We start from the raw sequence: 17,561 nt of genomic DNA on the forward strand, positions 1-17,561 counted from the left end.
AGAACTTATAATAATTACTATAGAATGGATTGTATGAAATAATTTTATCTGGCATAGGGTACTTCATATTAATTGTTTTTGTTTTGTTCTGTAAAGTCAGATTAATTGTTATGATCTCGTATATGGTTTTTAATCAATTAAAACAAGAATCGCATTATTTTAACAATTTTGGGGATCAGAGTCAAAGGAAGAGGTGTAGAATGTGAATATCTTGGAAACGAATCCTCTTCTCCAAGAAAACTATTGGAAATTAACTTATGTATTTGAATCATACTTGATTTTAATTTGTCTTTTAGTACAGAAAAATTTGTAAGAAAACTTTATATTAATTAAGTAGCAGCTTTCAAATAAAAAAATAATTTGAAAAAATAAAAATTTATATTAATTAAGTATCATATTATAAAGAAAAATATTCACATGCATCAAATCAAAGCGGCATAGTAAAATAGAAATTTGAAGGAGGGGTTTCATTTTCGAAATGAAGACAAAATAATGCAAAAAATCGAAGATTAATATCATTTTGAACGATGATTGGTTCTATTCATAGCAGTGAATATAGACACGTACGGGAAATTTAGACACGTGCCATGCGTGTCTCTTTTTCAGTTTTTCGTGTAATGTGCTTGAAACAAGAGTACCTCACGCTTGTCGTTTTCTATCTGCACCCGTAGGCTCAGGTTATGAACATATGATCTGACTAATAAGTTAAAAAAAGATTGACTAATCTTTTCATTATGGGTATTATTATTATTATTCTTATTATTATTGGGTATTATCAAAGATAATCAAGTGAATGTCGCCGACACTATCACATTAATCCGGTGGTAGGTACCGACCTTCGACTCCGTGTCCCGTAAAAAGGTTTTAAAATTGGCGCTTTACAAAAAAAAAATCAAAATATTTATCCAACATCAAAATACTAAAACTAAAATACAATGAATTCAAAATTCTAAAAAATATAATAATGGACCAATGATTCTTATTTATTAAAAAATATTTTATTAGTCTAAATCAAAATCCCATTTCGTTCAAAAAAAAATTACCTAATCATTTTGACTTAATAAAAAAATTTTGAACGAAATGGTAATTTTCAGAATAGTATTTTATCCTCCGAATAGTATTATAAATATTATACTTTGACTTAATAAAAAATTTAGTAAATAGATTATTCGGTGACAATATTCACGTTAAAATATTACTTTTAGTAGTAAAAGTCTATATCATCCACTAGATATTAAAATTACATGTTTACTTTAATTAATTGCAAACAATATTTAAACTGTATTTACTAAATACTTTTTATTTAATTAAATATGTATGTAATGTTTCAGTTAATAATTTTTAATAATACAATAAACACAAATATAATACGTTAACGCTTTGCCGATCCAAAACTGAACAAGATCAATCATATAGAAAAGCAAGTTAATTACACTACAAAGCTGTACATATAATCTTATCTAATTTCATTTTGCCATGACAAAATAAAGAAGAGAAAAATAGACATACAAACAAGAAAATATCACATAATGGTTTAAGAAACCGAAATTAATAGTTACAAACAACTTTCACCACAAAATACGTACAAATATACGTTATAGGCATATGTATGATAGTATACAATTATACAAACACATCGTTATATTATCTGGTTCCAAATACACTATCAAAACCAACCAAGAAACAAATTTAATATGAAAAATTAAAGAAAAGAACAACTTTTTAACATTTAAGACACGACGTTTACCGTGAAGAGAAAGATCTCGAGAGTGTAAACCTCTGACACGTGTGACAGCTCGAAGAGGAGGGGAGAGAGAGAGAGGAGGGGGAGAGAGAATCGTTCTTCTGGTTAGGTAGCTTCAGAGGATAAGATCTCAAGCTCTGCCCACCAAAGAGGAGAGAGTCTCGGTGTAGCTTGTTCCGGAGAAATGTTGATTACTTCTTTCAATTGTTCAACCACATCTTTCATTGTTGGTCGTTGACTTTGATCAATTCTTAGACAATGTCGTGCCACGTCACATATCACTTCAAGGTCCTCTTCTTTAAACGTTTTCAATGTAGGATCTATCATCTCTCCCAAACTATCACTCTCCAGATATTTTGATGCCTGTGAGAAAACACAAGTGTTACACTAGTTTACATTAGTAAGGTAAATTTCAGAAAAAATGATTTGATTTTGATTTTTGAGTTTTACCCATTTTATAATTGATCCTTCTTCATCTGAATCTGAGAGCTTTCCAGAGATTATCTCAAGCATTAATACTCCAAAGCTATATACATTAGTCTCTGGTTCAGGTGGGAATGCCAGTGAAGATTGGTCTAAATCACCACTCATAGGTTTTCTCGGTTTAAGTCCGGCTTGTGAGCTGAAAGGAACCTCTCCTACCTGCAAAAAAAAAAAAAAAAAAAACAATATCCATAAGTGGGAATTGATAATGAGTCAATAACACTGTTGTAATAGATTTCCCGTTACGCAAGTAATCAAGAGCCAGCGAAAGAGTTTTGTTAAGCAAGAAATCAAGAACCAGTGAAATAGTTTTCTTGTTAAGCAAGAAATCAAGAACCTTTGCTGCGTAATCATCGGTTAAGTAGATTCCTGATGAGACAAGTTTAGAGTGGGCGATCGGCGGATTAAGCTCGTGCATATATTGCAGACAATAAGCAGTTCCCATTATAATCCTCATCCTCGCGCTCCAATCAAGATGCTCCATTTCCTTATCTGAACAAGAAGATGAAGATTGGTCGATGACAATAATAAGCTAACAAGATCTTGATGTGAAGAAAACATAAGATTTTTAGTACCATGCAAATGTTCGAAAAGAGTTCCATTTGGAGCATACTCGAAAACCATCATCCTATTAAATGGTTCATCTTCTTCGCAGTATCCAATTAGATTCACAAAGTTCTTATGGTTCACTCTTGACATTGTATCAATCTGCAAAATTAGAGCTCTCCAAAAATCAATCAAGATTCTCGGAAAAATGCAAAAGAAATTATTCTTAAAGTTACCTTTCTGCGGTAAGTCATTTCCATAGCTCTTGTCCATTCTTTAGTTTCCAAAATAGCGGTTGAAGCAACAGCGATCTCAACGCCACTTGACAAAGTTCCTTTATAGACAGTGTAACCATCAAATGCTTCAATGATATTACTGAAATCTTCACAAGCTGTTTCTAATTCGGACCGGTTTAGCTTCGGTACACCTGAAAAACATTGTAAAGTTATGTTAAAACCGAAAACGAGTTTGTGTTTTACCGGTTTCTAACAACAATAATTTTCTTTTACCGGTAACAAAAGCTTTCTGCAACTGTCCACTCAAACCAGTTTTCCATGGACCTATACTCTTCACAGCTCTTTTCCGGAAGAAGAATATAACCGCTATTATTATCAGCATCGCTACAAAAGCAGCAACGCCTATAACAACATAACACCAAACATCTTTAAACCCTTTTGATTTTTCTTCGAATTTCCTCGGAGGATCAGAGATTGTGTTGTTGTTCTCAGCGGTTGGAGGAGGAGAAGAAGGAGGGATCAATGGAGGTTTTCTCTTCTTTGCAGTAGCTAACGCGGGAAAAGACCCGCTGCTTCGAGGAAGCACTTTGGTTATAACCTCTGGAGAAGAACTAGTAGCATTAGGCGCAGGCATAGCCGCTAAATTACTTGTTCCTTCGAGTAACTCACGCCTTTTGAAGATACTAGTTTCGTTCTTGAAAGAAACTGCAAGAAGACAATTTAGTTTCTGTTTGATTACTTTACAGAAAGGTTCAGTCATAGTTTGGCTAATTACTTGAGTGATTTGCAGCATAATTCTTCCCTTGAGATTCTCTCTGCACCCTGAAGAGACATAAACATAGAAAATCAGTAACATTGAGGATAGAAAATACAAAACAAACGAAGTTATATTTTGGACAAGAAATGCTTGCATGTACTGTCTTGTAGTTGCTTTAATCCGTAAGACGAAAGCTTCTGCTTTGTTTAGCCTTATCAAGCTTCTCCTTGAAACACTGTCACATTGTTTCAAAGATTTCTCCATCTTAACATATCTTAGGCAAAAAGGTTTAATTTTTTGTGGAACAAAAAAAGGGTTTAAATTTTGGTTTTACCAGTATCCAAGTTTTCTATTTACACAGTCGAAGACAGCATTGGAAGCAGAAGACAGCTCTCGATGCTTGTTCAACTGGACTTTATACAGCGATTGAAGTCTCAAGAACTTTATCTTCATAAAACCGGCAAATTTGTTACCAGAAAGCAACCTGAATCCACAAAAAAAAAGCCAAAACCTTTATTGTCAACATATTGATTTGGTTTAACTCAAAAAAGAATCACAAGCCTTTTTAACTTACAAGTTCTCTGGTGACAACACTTTGTTTAGCTCAGGAGGAACTACTCCGGTTAACTTATTATCACGTAAATCCAAGAACTCTAAACTCGGAAAAGTCCCAAATTCATTTGGAATATCGCCAGAGAGATTGTTCTTGGATAGTATTCTACAAAAAAAAACAAGAATTGTTTTAATAGGTTCTTGTTATTTCAAGAAACAGAGCAAGAAGATAACTCTTACAGAGATCTTAATTCACTCAATTGACTAAGCTCAGGAGCTAAAGTTCCTCCCAAAGAACAGCCACTAAGATTCCTACAAAAAAAAAAAAAAAAAATTCATCAGAAATTGGAACAAGAATAACAAATAAATTAAATTAAGGAAAAAAAAAAAGAACTTACAGCATCTGAACTTTATTGTCGACACACGTTACACCAAACCAAGAACACAAATGATCATCAGAGACATTCCAATTTGCAAGAGTTCCATGAGGATCAGAATCAACTCTTGCCCGGAATTTCAACAATACAAATCCTACAACATTCAAAAAAACCCTTCAATCAAAACCTTTCAAAAGAAGAAAAAACTGTAGAAAAATGATTGACGAGAGAGAGTTTTTTTTTTTTTTTTTTTTTGACAAGAGTTGTTATCACCTTCGGAATTGAGGGATAATGAGGAACGAGATTGAAGGGTAATGATCAAGAACATGAAGCAAGAGAATTGAAATCCAATTGGATTCCATCGACAACCCATTTTAGGTATACACCAATGCTATACAAAATCGCCAGATTTTTTTTTCTAATGGACAAATAAGAAAAAAAAAAGAAAAAAAAAATCCCAAACTTTACAGAATCCTCGGCAAGAGGAGAACGACGATGTGGTGATTTAGTAATCAGGGTCTCTCATTGTTTGCAAAATTAATTGCACAAAACCCTAATCATAAAAACAAAAATAAATTCCTAAGAGTCAACAACTCGTGAATTCTCTTCTTCTCTCGTTAATCACCTGAAAACAAGCCAACAAGAAACAAACAAACAAAAAAAAAAATCAAAACTTTAGCTAATAAATATTTTTAAGAAAGTAATTAAGAAAAGGGAATAAGAATAACCCCTTGAAGAGGCAATGTGAATAAAGAAACATGGAACCCACAAAAAAAAAATCAATATTTTCTCTTGCAAATGCAGAACACTGCAAATTAATAACCCGGAAAAAATTACCTTAAAGAAGAAACTTCTTAACCAAGAATTGGGGTAGGGTTTGAGAAATCAAAAATTAAAAAATATCCCCAGAAAGCGAAAATGATTTTTCTTTAAAAAATACTAAAAAGGCAGAATTTTATTTAATGAATATGAAATTATATTTTCTGATTTCTTCTTGAACTTGCCCTTTTTTTTGCAGGACGATGATGATGATGATGATCTCAGAGTTTTCTCTCTTCGACCATCTTTGGTCTCTCCAGGGCCAAAGGGTGGTGAGTTCTCTCTCCTTCCTCTCTCTTTCCTTTTTCTTCTTCTCTCTCTTTGCGAATCTTTTTCCTATTTTTTAATTCTTTTTTAACAATTTTCCCCCACAAAACTGTCTCTGTTTTTTATTTTCTTGAAAATTCTCAATCAATGTAAGACCCTATTAACTTGCTTTAGGTTTTCCATAATTATACAAATGTGTATACACGCATAAATACAACTATTACAGAATTCCACACTATGAAATCATATTCTTCTAAATTTAAAATGACTTACGAAAAAATCAATCCAGCTGCTGTCTTTATTTATTCCTCCCGTTGATCAAGAAACGTACCGAACATATATATGGCGGGAGAGATTAATAAATAAAAATTAGTTAAGATCTGATGTGGTTCTTGTGGGTCCTACTATCTTAAAATTGTATTTTACCCTCTTTTATGCTTTTTATTTTCCTTTTAATATAATCGAAGGTTGAGTTGACTTTGACCTACGTGCCAGCTGCTCATAGGATATAATGAGATTGATAATCTGGGTCATTAACAATCAACGGTTCAAGCGTTTAGTGACGTGGCGTATATAATGAACGCAGTTACATGGAATTAATTTTTTGGACTGATGTTAGTCTGTAGTACATGCCACCCACTACTTTTAGTTTTCGATTAAATTAATAATTTTTTTTTTCCAAGTCAACCTTAACTATTTTCTAGGTACATTCTTCAGTTTTATTAAAAAACATTGAATATTTGGGTTATTAATTGGAATCGCCAAGTGATTATGATGCTTATACAAAAATCCGCTCTGATTTGATTTACTTTTAGTTGGGCCAAAACCTCAAAAGAGCCCCAAATTATTCATAATTCCCTAACCCAATGAAACATCTGTTTACGAGCCGACTTGACATCATACGTCTTAAGTCAAAAGTGAATATACATAAAATCAATTCACACAAATGTTGATAGGCACTACCGCATGCTAACCATAATCAAACATTTGAATAACGATGAACTGTAGATGATTTTGATGATTTTGTATGAAGTTATAAGTGAAAGATTTAAGAAAGCTTGAAGATAAACGCAGAAGAATAACTTTTAGATTCTATTTCTCTCAATCCTTATGATTACAACAGATTCATATACGGTATGTAGAGTGGAGTGGGCTTGTAGGTTTTGCAGAGACCCAACTCCTCTTTTGTTTTCGAAAGTGGGCTTGTTTTGTCAATGACCTATTTGTGCTTTTACTGTTGAATTCCAAACACTTGGATTTAGTTGAATGAATCGTTAGGTTTTGATACACACCCTCAAACTTGGTGTGTGTGGCAAGTTAACTCAACGCCAAGTTTGAATCAGAGATCAAAGAAGAGTTGCTGTCCTAAAGATTTGGTGAAGATATTGGCCAAATGTAGTGATGCAGCAATGTTCGTCATAAGTCATAACCATGGTGCCATGTGCTACCCAAAAATACAGAATCGGATTAGCAGTTAGATAGACAGATGACAGATTGTCAACAGTGTGGTTTTGGTTGTGAATTTTTCGGTTCAAATTCAAATGAGATCAGTTTTTAATCCGTATTGAATACTCCTAATTAAACCTATGACTCTAAATCTTTGTACCGTCGTATGACTAGCAACAACAAAAATCATTCTAAAACACTAGTATTGATTAAATTCATAAAGAAATTTAGTACTTGAAACAATTCATTTCAATAACAAAAGACTCTTGGTGCTTTATTAAATCGCTAGTTGAATAAACCAAAGATTCTAAACGACAATTGGTAACATTATAATCAATAAAACTATATTATGAAATTTTTCATTTAAAGACAATTCATTCCAAATGTTTGTATGAATACAATTCGTATTCTAAAGTTTGAATCAAACACAATTCCATTGATAATGAAAACGATACTTGATGTTGATATTGTTGGAAATAATGGCTATTTCCAACCCAACCCAATCCGATCCGACACGGAATTGGGATTTTATTGGACATCATTATCTCATGAACAAATTTTAAACACAATCGTACTTAACAAATCGGAGAATTAAATAAAATAGCATTTAATTTTACTGTACCGGAAAAAGGAATCTCGATCTAGGTGAAGGAAGATTCCGGTTTATGGTTTGTGCTGGTGAGAGGGATGAAGCTCCTGCACATTGCACACAATCCAAAACATGCAAAATGAAAAATCAAAATCAACAAATATATACAAAATACAAAAAAATGTTAAAAATCTTGAAAAAATCCATACATACCTCTGAGTAGCGTGCATGGTCATGGTGTTTATACGATGTTTTAACAATGGTCTCCCATTTTAAAGACTGAGAATTACTCTTTTGCTCCATCTTCTTGAACCAGCGGGTTTGACCGGAGATGACGACGGAGACAACGAGGAGAGCCGAGCTTCTGGGAAGTGTCCGGCAAAGCCACGACTCTGAAGGAGTTTTAGGCAAAGGAGGTTGAGAAACAGAGAGATTCTCTGACCTGTTTTGTTTCTGTTCCTCATTCTCTTTACTTCCTCCACAAGAAACCTCGTGTCTTGTCTCTGAATCTGATCGCTCGATGTTCTTTGCAACCTCGAAGTATTTCTCTGGATTCGAATAATTTCCCCGGATTTCGATTTAGAAGTTTTGGAAAGCTCTGTTGAAAATCTTGGTATTGGAAAGAATTCTTGAGACTGACTCACAATCTTGTTCGATCTCAAGATTCTTGGTGATGCTGATTTGGTTTTATAAAAAGAATCTTGAGATTTCGGGTTTATGATTTTACCCGGTTTTACCGCAAGATTCTGACAAGTCTTGACCCGAGAAAGAACCGGGTTAAGTACATCCAATGAGCTCTTGGAACAGAAACGTGGCAAGAACCCAAACATACCTGTCTTGGAATCATCTGAGTAATCTGTTTTGTTAACACCATCAACATGATTATGATCATATTCATCATTGTTTAAACCTTGATTTATGGCCATGGAGACTCTCTGTAAAGTAATGCTCCGTTTCTTCTTCTTCTTCCTTATCTCTTCTTGGTCTAGAGAAGATTCTTTCTTCTGTTTCAAGGCAATTGCTTGCGCGGCTGGTAAAAATCTCGACATGATGAGATCACGATATTCAAGAATGACATCATCTCTTGATACATTGCTCGATCTGTCATCATTCTTCTCCAACTCATCACTTACTCCATCAATACTACAATTAACAGAGAAGCTTGCGGTTGAAGAAACCATTTCCAAAGCTTTGATTAGGTCTGATTCTTCGATTAGTGTATGATGATCCTTTGGCTTTCCAGGTATTTGTTCCCACAGAAATGGAACTAGAGATGGTTCCATTACATGATCGAAGCTCTGGTCATCTTGTAATAACCGAACCAGAGTTTCATGCTCTGTTTCTTTACACGAATCTTTGACTTTTCTCCTTCTCGTCGTCGTTGTCTTCTTGGTGTTCTCTGATTCGCTTGATATCTCTGGTTTAGTTGGAATTCGCCTCACGGATAGGAATGGTGCATCTAAATTCAGTTTCTTCTCCTCCATTGTTGCTTCACACACAAATAAAAAAACTTTAAAGAACTCTCTTTAACAAAAAAAAAAATAGCCCCTAAAGAACTCTCAAGCATCATCAAGAAAGAAATATAGAGAAAAAGAATCAAGAGAGGTATTGTTCTTTTCTGCTCTACATATATTATAAGAAAAATACCACTATCTTTTTTTAACGAAATATTTTTTTGAAATTAAATGGGCCGAGAATGAAGGCTCTAGTTCAGATGAGCGGACTAGGATGTAGTCAATTAATAAGTATCTCAATTGGTGACACTTTGAGGTAAATGATATACTCCCTCTGTTTTATTATAGTTAATTTTCTGAATATTTACATATAGATTAAGAAAGCTATAAATGCTCAATTGTTTATTTTTGTTAATTAAATTACTTTTACAACTGATTTTATTATTTTTATTATTACTTTTTCTTCATTAATATTATTCATTCAATTTAAAGAAGAAACATGCATTAATTAGATGTAGGAAATCAAATATTATGAAACAAGAAAAAAAATCTAGAAAATCAATTATAATGAAACAGAGGGAATACATTTTTTTGGTAAGATGATATAAATAATAAACAATGATGGTTATATATTAGTATGTGCATCATCTGATGCACCAAATTTATTTTCTTTGTCGGACATATTGGTGTGACAAAGTTATTTAGCACACTTATTGTATTGACTGACACGTATTTTTTAATATTTTTTGGTTATTGACTGACACTTATTTCTTCTTTTTCTTTGTATTGACTGACACTAATTTTTGGTTTGACAGAGACTTCTAACAGGGTTTTTGAGATTTATATTTTCATATTTTGCCGTCGTAAATACGACATATTTCTTTCAAACCGTATCCCTATCACTCGTGGATCACGGTCAACAAACCCTATTCAGACCATTCACTAGTAGTCATGATCAATAACTTTGGTTTCGAATATCTTGTTTAAGTTTTAGGTTTTCGATGCAAAACCAATTAACAATAAATAGATTGCAAATAGTCACTTTTTAAATAGTTTTCTTAGTTTTTCTTTCTAAAATTATTAGAAAAATGAATTACTTTTTTGTTGATATAACGATTTTTCCTTTATATAATCTTATTGTATACCGTACACACAAAGCCATACACCATACTTTAACAGAGACAAAATTGTAATGAACAATACACAATATAGTATTTCATATCTAATCTAATTTTACTCTAAGACTGGCCATTAGCTTTATACGGGTCACTCATAGGCCAAAACAACAATTTTGGAACCCAATATCATATTAAATTTCATGAAAATTTCAGTTAAAAACCAATTGATAATATTTAAAATAGCGTATGTCACTCATAGGCCAACAACCAATGTATTTATTACTATGTATCATCTCAACTTCTGAAGTAGGATTGACACACAAAATTACACTAAACAATTTAATCTACAAATACATATAAACTTCCAATGTAAATCTAAGCTGCAATATTTTACCCATTTTTATCATACATTTTATTTCATGCCTTTAAAAAACCTTCTAGTTTCATACAAAGTTCACAGTAATTAAACAATACGCTGAATTGATTTGCACTAGCTATATACAAAACTGATCAGTATATAACCGATACAGTACTGATTACAATTCTCATACTTAATTTATTCGCAGCTTAAAGGTGTTCGAGCATTCAAAATAAAAATTGTTACTTGTTTGGAAAAAGCCAAAATGGTGACATGCTATTAGGACTCGAACGGAGTCGGATATCTGGATTTTTCCAGGTTTTAGATCTAGCTTCGGATTTGACGGATAATCAATTTTACTATTCGGATCTGGATCCGAAAACTCCGGATATCCAGAGACCGAATATCCGGTTTGAACCGAATATTTATAGATATCTGACCGGATATCCGGTTTCGTTGATTTAAAAAAATCTTCAATTTTTAAAATTATAATGAAATAACATATATAATTAAAATATATCATCATAGCAAAAATTACAAATACCAAAAATTTAAAAGCATTCAAATAACATTCAAATATCACAAAAATTAAAAATTAAAATAGAAAAAGAAAAAATAGTAATAGAGAAGTTAATTTATCTTCATATCTTTGTGTTATCTATTTTCATGTTCTTCTCTCACAAACTAAAATAGAAAATTATCATGCAATATAAATTTCAATCATGTGTAAAAGAGTTAAACCAAAACAATTTTCAAACATAATTAAAACAAAAAATTAAATGCATATCCAAAGATTTCAAAATTTTCATAATCTTAATATACGGATAACGGATAACGGATATCCGATTTCAAAATTTTCTATTATCTGGATCCGTATCTGAAATAACCGAATATTTTCACTATCCGAATCCGGATCCGAACTACACGGATATCCGGTTTTTACGGATCAGATAAGACCGAATTCCGGATCGGATAGCGGATACCGGATAATAATTTCAGCCCTGCCTGCTATAGAATCAACTCGACTTTTGTTGTTGGGTTATTATGTGGTTGTGATTCTCTTGAACAACTCCATCAGTTGACGAATATTAATGTTTATCTTCTAACTAAATATCTATAATAAGACATTAGGAGTGTTAATTTCTTATTAATGGAAATTTGAAACCACTTTGGAAATGAAGTTTCGTTTTATAGAAAACGACATTGTTGATCATATTCCAAAAAAAAAAAACGATTTTTTTTTTGTCTGTAACGTAATAATCCGCCAGAACGTGAGTAATAGTTATATTCGTTTTCAGTCTTGATTAGATAGACCAATTCATAAATCATAAGTAGTGTAACACATGCTCTTGTCATTTTCGGAGCCACTCAACGTTTTTGATGATTGTTTTAGCCCCATAGCACAATGTCACACCATACTATAATTTATTCATCTTAAATCATGTCAAATCATTATTTTGATTTTTTTTTGTGTGGCCAATATTTCAATTCTTTTTTGTTTTCTAATATTCTTTAATTTCTAACAGAATGTGTTTTTTTTGTTGTTTTCACACAAATTAGAAACAATCAATATGTTGCTATAAATGTATTATTTTCTCTCACTAAACATTTTTCTATAATTAATTATGAGCTAATGGTAATTTAATATTGTCAATTATGATGCTCCATTTCAATATTTATGTATTTTGTAACTATTTTCTCTCAACACTTATCATTCTCTCACTAAACATTTATGTATTTTTAAAATTTTTGCCTTTTTTAACATAATTTTTAATTATATTTCTTAGACATTGTTTTACTACACCTCTCATAGGCTGAAAAAAGGTTAAGTACAAGAAAAACAGTATTTTATGGTCTGTTTATTTAAGATGAATATTAGCAACAACAAAAAAAAAACAATCATCAATAATTTATGCTTTTTTAAGGTTCAAAAAAAAGAAAAGAATAATTTATGCTTTCTCAAGCAATTTCCAAAAGAAGCGGGCGTACCTTCTCGTAGTCAATAATGTGGACCTTATGCATCGAAACAAGGTGAAGGGGATAGCAAACATATTAATATTGTCATTTACTAACTACCAAACTCTTTAAAAGTGTCTGTAAATGTTCATTGATTTCACCACCCGCATTTTTGTTTCTTGTGACAAAAAAGGACGAACGTTTTAATAGATTATTTTTAAAAGAAGAATGAAATTGGAAAAGGATAGTCTATATGTTTATGAAATTTCAAATTGTGGAGTATAAAATAATTTGAACAAAAAAAAATAAAAATGGACAGAGATTATAGAATGTTTGAAATGTACAACTTTGGTATAAACTATATAGGGTAGATAGTTTTTGTTTTTTTTTGGTGAATTTGACGTATGTCTATATTGCGGACTTGCGGTTATATTTCCTTTTTTCGGTCTTGTTTTTTTCTTTCTTATGGACTCTTAAATGTCGTTTTCTTAACAGTCAACATTTTCAAGTCAGTTCAGTCGGTGTAAAACAGGTTTTGGTTCATTTTGATTGTTAACAAAAATATCTCTTCTTCTGGTTACAAAAAATATATATATATATATATATATATATATATATATATATCTTCTAAATACCACAACAACTTTACGATTGCCATCTACTACAAAATTCTCAACACAAAAACTAATTAGTTAAGGAAAGGCTCTATATAGTCAGGTCCGTCCCTATGTTAGTCAATAAGAGGCATTGGCCTACGGGTCCAACTTTTACAAAAGAAATCGAAGGCCCAAGATTAGTAGTACTAGCATAGGTAGCAGCAATAGATTTTAGTTAAATATTGGACCTAATTTTTAACTAATACAAAATTAGAGTAATGAACTAATGATAATTTAGTTGGCCGCTTATTAACATATACAATACTTTTTTAACTTTTTTTTTAAATCTCACAGTAAAATATATACTTCTTTGTAATATTATATATAATTCTCTATAATTTCATCTCATTATTCATAATACATTATTATCAGAACGATAGTCTAAATCCTTTTTTTTACCTTAGAAAAAATGAGATTTAGTGTGTCACAGAAGATATTAAGTGACTTGATTATCTTATTTATCGAAAGGGAGTTAGTTAAAGAAATATATTATCTTTGAAAAATTATTTTTTAAATTTTGTTATCTATATTTTTTTTTTAGGATTATGATTTTTATTATTGTTTTATATGAATTGAGACGATGATAGTTATTATTTATTCAATATGATATGGGTTTGCGACGATGATAGTTTTTTTTTAGTTCGCTTACGGGCCTCATATCTCTGGGCACGGCTCTGTATATAGTTTATCGACATACAAAAATATAGTAATAATAATCGCTTAAAAATCAAATTTTATTTTAGTGTTAGTTGATTGGTAAAAAATTTTTGACCAAGAAAACAAAGAAAGAAAAAACCACCATGTAATACTGTAATAGATATTCAATGTTAAGCAGAACCCTATGTTTTGTCCTTTGGGTCAGAAATAACCTAAAATTTGCGGAGTGAAAAGGACAGAGTATTATTATTACTATATTTCACGTGGCAATTGTATATCGTGGAAGAAACATTGTCCACACATAATAAAAAACTCTGGCCCACCAAAATCTAATTCTTTCCGCACCCAATTTTGTTTCACTTTTTTATTTTTCTTTTTTCTTTTCCTCGACAGTTTATTAATGTATTTCTTTCATAACATTCTTGTATTTGTAACTTTTTATTTTGATACAAATGGTAAGATTACACAAATTTGAGTGCAAGCAGAATGAAAAACAGAAATAAAAGCGCGGACGAAATATAAAGAAGGCCCACGACGATAACAAAATATAATAAAGCCCATTGCTCCGTCGCGTGACGCCAAATAAACGTCACATTTTAATATTCGACTTCCTATGTTATATTAGATTAGATGTCGGTACTCGGTAGTATAAATAAAAACTAACGGTGATGAAATTTTCCGTCAATAATATACATTACATAAGTTTAAGTTTAGATAATGGCGCGACGACATTATCAACATAAACAACTGTATTGCATGTTGATATACTGTCAGACAGATTGAGAAGATATCTTAAAGATGTAAAGAACACATCATTTATAAGAAATTGTATATTTGTATAGATATTTTGTGTGGTCAAGGTTGAAGTATAGAATATATTTAAATGTATAATTCCGAATTCTTATCTAAATGAATTCAGGATCGAACTTTTCAACGTGAACAACATTACAGAGAAAGAAAAAAGAATTTACTTAACACATTAATCATAATTTTTTTTAACCTTATCATAATCTTATATTCAATTGTATCTCACAAAGACATATAATTATTCAAACACGCACTTTATTTCCCGTCGGATATTGGCTATTGCTTGATTGTTTTTTTTTCTTTTCTTTTTTTGGGTCTAATATTGCTTATTGTTGCTAATGATATCTAAAGTTCTAAACCCTACTTAAGACTTTTTTAATTCTTGTAAACTATAATTAATATAACGATTTTTGATTTATTTTTTTTACGACCTATACTCTAACGATTTTTAAAATATAAATATTACAACTTTTTGTTAGCCATCATTTTCTCCGAGAGCTTAGCCAATGACTTAAGATTAAACCCAACGATTGTATTAGCAAACGACATCGTTTCTTCCTCACTGTTTCCTTCCGGCACATCCACTACATAACTCTCAACCACCACCGTCTTCTCCTCCTCCGCCGCCGCCACAAACGCTGTCGTTTTTGACCGATAATTAATGAGACGGTGGTCACCGCCAATAATGCTAATCACCATCACATGAGACTCATCGTCAAGCTCATCTAACCTCTCGACGCTGTAAGCCGCCGGAAGACCCGAAACCACCGTTACATCACGGACGGAGCCTTCTCCTCCGTCGCCGGAGCTTAGATCACACGTCTTCACAAACTGTTTATATGCTTGTGGATTGTCAAAACGACGTAATATTGACCACACGAGAGGCAATGGAGCATCAATGGTTTGTACCAGTGTTGAACAGCAACGATGATGTGGTTGAAATGTTTTCATTTGTTTTTTTTTTGTTTTTTTTTTTTATTTTTCACGATTTTAAACTTTTGAAATGTTTTCGTCTCGTATAAGATTATCTTCGAATCTTTATGAAGTGACGAGTGAGTATTTATATGAGAAATATCTTATAGGTCGACAAGAAAAGATGAGAAATAATATCCTCTTTTTTTGGAGAAAACAAAAGACGGGAAATATCTATCGAACAAGACCGAAAATTTATATTAATATTTTTTTTTCGTTCTTCAAGTTATGATCGTGATGACAACGAAGCTTTTTTCTTAATGTCTAATAAAACATTCAAAGTTGAAGATTTGGTTTAAGTACATTGTAATATTCGTAGCAACCAAAAAAAGTACATTGTAATATACAGATAATAACAGATTACTTAACAGAGTAATGATTAATTTTATCAAGCAGTGGGATGGCTGTAAACAGTAATGCTCATTTTTATAGTTGTTAACAAAATTATACTAATGAACAATTTTTTCTTTGTAACGTCATTGTAATGAAATATGTCTCGGTTAAATTTGGAAGGTTATGAACATGAAAAGTGGTAAAACTAGCGGCAAATAATGTGTCCACGTTTGTTCTATTTCGTTGATACGAAACACACTTATCATTCACACATTTATATTGTACAATATTATAAATGTAGTTGATAAAAATAGAAAGAAGAAGAAAAAGAAAAAACCCTTTTTTCAGTAACAGAAAGAAGAAATAACTAAAAAGAAAAAAGACAGAGAAGTTTTTTTTTTTTTATATATAAAAAAGGGTAAAGACAGAGATGCAAAATAGAGAGGACGTAATCTAAAACCGTAAGTCTAGATATAGGCCCAATGGGCATATTAGAGATCCATTTAAAGCTCAAGTGCTCAACATAGCATCACTCTTTTCTTCTTTTTTTGGTCAAAGCATCTCACTCTATTCTTATGAAGTTAGGAGGGTCATTTTGGTAATCAAATCTAATTGCCAAAACCAATTAAAGCTAAACCAAAACGTTAATACGTTTTCTTTCTTCGTCAGCATATTTTGTTAAACGGTAACGAAAAAACAAACTCCAATTCGGGTACAAATACTACCTATTTTTTTTAGCTTTTACTTTGACAATAAGTAAAAGCAATGCAATATGAAAATTTATTTCCTGCACAATTTAGAAACTGCTGACTATAATACAAAACAACAAATATAATAGAAATTACAACAAAAATACTCCACATGAAGGATGAAACGATATGTTAGCTATTGGACTCCAAAGAACAGATAATCTTCATGACTAGAGCTATCTTCATCGCAATAGTCGTTTGGTCGCCATCTCCTGACTCTCAAGAGGTTTCTTCTCCAAAACCTCAAAAAGAAGTATTCTTCTTTGTATTTTACTGCAAATTAAATTTTTACTAATGAAATAATTGAGACATGCAAATCATACCTTTAACAAAAAATTGATACTACAAACGTAGCAAACAAATTGAACATACCAACTTATGGTGGTACAATGGTTGAATGATTTTAACTAATGACAAAAATAAGTTTGTCTTCCATATATAGATTATATATATGAAAAGCTAAGTTTAATTATAAATGTAAACACGAGAGAAACTATAGTTTGAAAAATGGGTTGAACACTCTTGCTTTATCCCTTTTGTGAAATTTAAACATTTTTCAGATAAATTAGAACTGAGAACAATTGTTTAGTTTCTTGTTCCTTTCGATAGTTAAAATCTTACTTTTCTCCCTTTTGTTTGGCTTTTTCTTTTTCCGGGTTCTGAGACTTCGAGTGTATATTCTCTT

At 31.6% G+C, this 17,561-nt stretch overlaps 3 protein-coding genes across 3 annotated transcripts; all 3 read right to left on the reverse strand.

The window, feature by feature from the left end:
* Nucleotides 1–1,719: 1,719 nt before the first annotated feature.
* LOC18016037 (protein MALE DISCOVERER 1) lies at nt 1,720–5,782 on the reverse strand. The gene is made up of 14 exons (XM_024155252.1): nt 5,533–5,782; nt 4,969–5,320; nt 4,717–4,849; nt 4,559–4,630; nt 4,341–4,484; nt 4,101–4,250; nt 3,921–4,001; nt 3,785–3,831; nt 3,283–3,714; nt 3,010–3,200; nt 2,803–2,935; nt 2,565–2,719; nt 2,195–2,386; nt 1,720–2,107 (listed from the first exon to the last, which is right to left on the reverse strand). The coding sequence occupies exons 2-14, from the start codon at nt 5,066–5,068 to the stop codon at nt 1,850–1,852; spliced, it is 2,088 nt and encodes a 695-aa protein (XP_024011020.1). The 5' UTR covers nt 5,069–5,320; nt 5,533–5,782; the 3' UTR covers nt 1,720–1,849.
* Nucleotides 5,783–7,778: 1,996 nt separating this feature from the next.
* LOC18016038 lies at nt 7,779–9,346 on the reverse strand. The gene is given in 3 exon segments (XM_006398207.2): nt 7,779–7,923; nt 8,030–8,265; nt 8,268–9,346. Coding segments are annotated over 3 exon segments (1,302 nt in total). The 5' UTR covers nt 9,301–9,346; the 3' UTR covers nt 7,779–7,890.
* Nucleotides 9,347–15,284: 5,938 nt separating this feature from the next.
* On the reverse strand, nt 15,285–15,848 carry LOC18016039 (abscisic acid receptor PYL11). Its single transcript, XM_006398208.2, has one exon. It carries the CDS (start codon nt 15,771–15,773, stop codon nt 15,285–15,287), a length of 489 nt encoding a protein of 162 aa, XP_006398271.1. The 5' UTR covers nt 15,774–15,848.
* Nucleotides 15,849–17,561: the final 1,713 nt, after the last annotated feature.

The sequence above is a fragment of the Eutrema salsugineum genome, unplaced genomic scaffold (genome assembly GCF_000478725.1).
Source record: "Eutrema salsugineum unplaced genomic scaffold, Eutsalg1_0 scaffold_20, whole genome shotgun sequence".
Lineage (NCBI taxonomy): Eukaryota > Viridiplantae > Streptophyta > Magnoliopsida > Brassicales > Brassicaceae > Eutrema > Eutrema salsugineum.